The sequence below is a fragment of the Pollicipes pollicipes genome, unplaced genomic scaffold (genome assembly GCF_011947565.3).
Source record: "Pollicipes pollicipes isolate AB1234 unplaced genomic scaffold, Ppol_2.1 Scaffold_7262;HRSCAF=8765_pilon_pilon_pilon, whole genome shotgun sequence".
NCBI classification, from domain to species: Eukaryota; Metazoa; Arthropoda; class Thecostraca; order Pollicipedomorpha; family Pollicipedidae; genus Pollicipes; species Pollicipes pollicipes.
The window spans coordinates 1,583,742-1,585,466 of record NW_023597055.1 but is presented as its reverse complement, the minus strand read 5'-3'; the positions used below and the strand labels follow the sequence as shown (position 1 = coordinate 1,585,466).

The 1,725-nt window shown below is 58.8% G+C and overlaps 1 protein-coding gene across 1 annotated transcript; it reads left to right on the top strand.

Moving 5' to 3' along the window:
• Nucleotides 1-1,492, top strand: LOC119114357 (uncharacterized). The gene has a single exon (XM_037238557.1). The coding sequence runs from the start codon at nt 3-5 to the stop codon at nt 555-557; it is 555 nt and encodes a 184-aa protein (XP_037094452.1). The 5' UTR covers nt 1-2; the 3' UTR covers nt 558-1,492.
• The last annotated feature ends 233 nt before the right edge of the window (nt 1,493-1,725 follow it).

Sequence of the window (1,725 nt, the reverse complement as noted above, 5' to 3'; positions counted from 1 at the left end):
CCATGGCCAGGCGGCTTACCTCCTGTTGCTGCTGCTGCGGCCTGGCCAAGGGCGCGGTCTGTATCGGCGTCATCTACCTGCTTGCCAACTGCGCGGGAGTGCTGCTGCTGGCGCTGACCTTGACCGGGCCTCCGATCCTTCGCATCGAGGCCAGTGGCGAGCTGAGTGACGAGAAGGAGAAGGAGGAGGCCGTCCAACGCGTGGAGCACTTCATCATGGTCGTCGAGATCATGATGCTGGCCTTGATGGCCATCGGCATCCCGTGGGATATCCTGCTGCTGGTCGGGGCGCGGCGGAAGCAGCGATACCTCCTGCTGCCCTGGATCGTCTGGTACAGCCTGCTGGCCATCCTGCTGGTGATCTGGGCGCTCTACTTGATGGTGACGCTCCTCATGACCGGCGACAAGTCAGTGGTGGTCTGGGTGTACTCGGCGGCGTGCCTGGTGGTGGCCGCCGTCACGTGCTACGCGGTCGCGCTCGTCGGCAGCTTCCACCAGCAGCTGAAGGAGGAGGGCGGCCGGGGAGGCTACACCATGCATCCCACGACGGAGGGGTAGCGTGTCGTCTGCAGGCGCAGCGTGTCTCCCGCGGGCGCGGCGTCCGCCGGCGGGCTTACGGTGTCGTGTGGAGGCGCGAGGTGCCGTGCCGAGGCGTACACACTCTGCGTCTCGGCCCGCGCGCGGACCGACCCGGGCCCGGCCGCCCCGCCGCTGCAGGCTCGGGATCTCACCAGAGTTCGGCGACCGGCATCGCCCGCACCCGCGGCCCGGTCCGACCCGGCCCAGGAGGCAGACAGGGCAGCTGGGATGCGGCGGGACGTCCTGATACCTGGGCGTCCGGCGTGCGGCATGCATGCATGCATGCACGCGGCGGCGTGTCGCATGGCGACCGGCGTGCACCTCACGGCTGTGCTGCGGAGACGCGTGTAATCGTCGTGCGGGTGAACATCCATAATGCTTTTCAATGCGTGTGCGTCCATTGCAATAACGGCGAACAACGTGTGAAGCCGACAAGACGGAGAACCGTTGCTTGTCCTTGCGTGTGTGCGCCGATGCGTACGTACACACAAGATACGCAAGTGCAAGTCTTGCCGGCTGGCTAACACATTCTGCGGTCAGGAGCTTTTTTATGTAACTTCCAGTGTGTACTTAACAGCTTTCTTGGTACTTTCGTTCTCGCGCTCTAATCGCTATCAACGATGTTGACGTGGCGAGTCAACTAGCTCGGTTGTCCACGTATTGTGATACTTATATTACGTATTTAGATGCTTTTAACACGTGTCGTGAGTTGTTTATTGGCGCTGTGCTGTCGCGCGTTGCTTATTGACGGTGTGTTGCTGTGCGTTGATGCCAGTTTGACGGCGCACTCACCTCAATCAGCAGGTTCTGTGAGATTGCGACTCCTGAGTAATCGCTGACCTGAGCGGCGGTGTAGGATCGTAAGCTAACTAGAATCGGCGGGGAAGCACACGTATCCATCGGGATGGATCGTACTACAATCAAAACATGCTCTCCACGCCTTCCCATCAATAGATACGACAATCGACAGTGTCAACTGCACATCTTATCGCGCTGAAGCTCACTGCAAACGCCGTACAATGGTGTGGATTGATCTGCACTTAGCTATGAATGTCCACAAAAATGCCGGTCAAAGTAAATAATGCGCCTAAAAAATAACTGAATAAAAAATAATGATACTGCTTCCATCATCATTTGACAGCAAAAA